Below are 1,643 nucleotides of genomic sequence, written 5' to 3'. Positions count from 1 at the left end.
TTATTATTGTTATTGTTGTGAACAAGGGAGATAACTGTTCAGCTTTCGGTAAGGGGAGGGGAATATATATGTACACACACTAAAAAAAAGGTTTTGAAAAACATGTTTAGTGAGGGGATTTATGTACAGTGATGTACAGTGATGTAATCGTGAATTGAAATATGTAAAAAGATAAAAGTTGGTTATGCATGCATATTAAGACGTGTTCTGTATTTTTCAATGAATAAAGTTTCTTTATTTAAACGTTCTTGTGGAGAGATTGTGTCTTTGCACTGGTAGAAAGGGAAGACTGTGAAATTTTGTTTGATGTTATCTGCACATCTTTCTATATGTTCACTGAGAGGAATTTGCCTGTATTGCGGGGAAACAGATTTGCTCTTTATGTAGAGTGGTTCTCCTTCTCAAGGTCATATTCGTCTGTCCAATATAGTTGTGTACACAACCCAAGCAGGTTATTACATAAATTAGGTTCTCAGAGGCACAAGTGAAACCAGTTTTAATTGTGATTCTCTGTCCTTGTTTGTAAAGGAAATCTGAGCCTTCAAGCAAGTTGGGGCAGGTTCCAGAGTTTGGGCGTCCATGTTTTTTAACCGTTGGTTTTATGGTCATTTTGTAAAGCTTTGCATTTGTTAGCAGTCTCTTTAGTGACTTGTGTTGCTTTTTGCATTTGATGAGTTTGTGATTTTCAGGATGTCGTTCATTTTTGGATCTCTAGTTAGTAAAGGAAGATTTTGCACAAGAGTGTTGAATGCCTCACTATTTCTGTGGTTATGTGTTGATATAAATAGTAGTCTTTTGAGATGTGGTGTGGTGTTCTATTTTGTTGTTCTTAGTGATTTTATGTCTAATTTTTTAGCATGTTTAATTCCCTCATCTATAAGTGAGGGTGGATATTGTCTTTCAGTAAGTGTTGTTTTGAGGTCTTGAAGACGAAGGCCCCGAGTTGTTCTAACAGACACTATTGTGCAAATCCTTTTTGCCAAATTGAAAGGGATATTTATTTTGATGTGTTTCGGGTGCTATGAGCTTGCATACTTAATTCTTCTACATGGAAAAGCCTGACAGAAATAAAACAGACTACACCACAAACTTCAAATGTAAAAAAATCTAGAAAATTGAGAAAAATTGTATTACATGCATATAAGAAGGGATGACCACTGAGTGGACATCCAATATGCTTCAAAGAGATGATCTCTTTCTAGCATATCAGATTTATCATAGTCCTCCAGGCGATAACACAGGAATTCAAGATAGGATGCCCCTGAGAGCTCCTCTATGCTGATAAGACGAAAGTCCTAATAAGTAGGAAGGCAGATAAAACACAAACCCCTTCAGGTAGATGGCCCTGCTCAATCTGTAGAAAAGGCGTAGGTAGAAACTCTATAAGATGCACCCAATGCAAGCTATGGACACATAAGAGGTGCAGCAATATCAAAGGAAGGTTAACTAGGAAGTTAGTTTTTGTATGTAGCAAATGTTCAGGAGCAATAAACACTGTAAATGTGCAGAAAACAACTTCTGCCACATTCCAGGGAGAAAAACTAGAAGTGGTTGATAGCTTCCACTATCTAGGTGACCAAGTTAGTAGTGGGGGAGGGTGCACTGAAAGTGTAGCTGCTAGAATAAGAATAGCCTGGGCAAAG

The 1,643-nt window shown here is 37.4% G+C and overlaps 1 protein-coding gene across 1 annotated transcript in view; it reads right to left on the bottom strand.

Moving 5' to 3' along the window:
• Positions 1-1,643, bottom strand: part of LOC106882888 (myb-like protein D) — a 14,066-nt gene that overhangs the window by 1,583 nt on the left and 10,840 nt on the right. The window contains exon 3 of the mRNA XM_014933698.1: positions 460-711. Within this exon, the coding sequence (XP_014789184.1) occupies positions 460-711 (252 nt within the window). The remainder of the gene's footprint in view (positions 1-459; positions 712-1,643) is intronic.

This window comes from Octopus bimaculoides, chromosome 3, assembly GCF_001194135.2.
Source record: "Octopus bimaculoides isolate UCB-OBI-ISO-001 chromosome 3, ASM119413v2, whole genome shotgun sequence".
NCBI lineage: Eukaryota > Metazoa > Mollusca > Cephalopoda > Octopoda > Octopodidae > Octopus > Octopus bimaculoides.
Note: the sequence above shows the minus strand (reverse complement) of the source record. Positions and strands in the feature narration are given on the sequence as shown.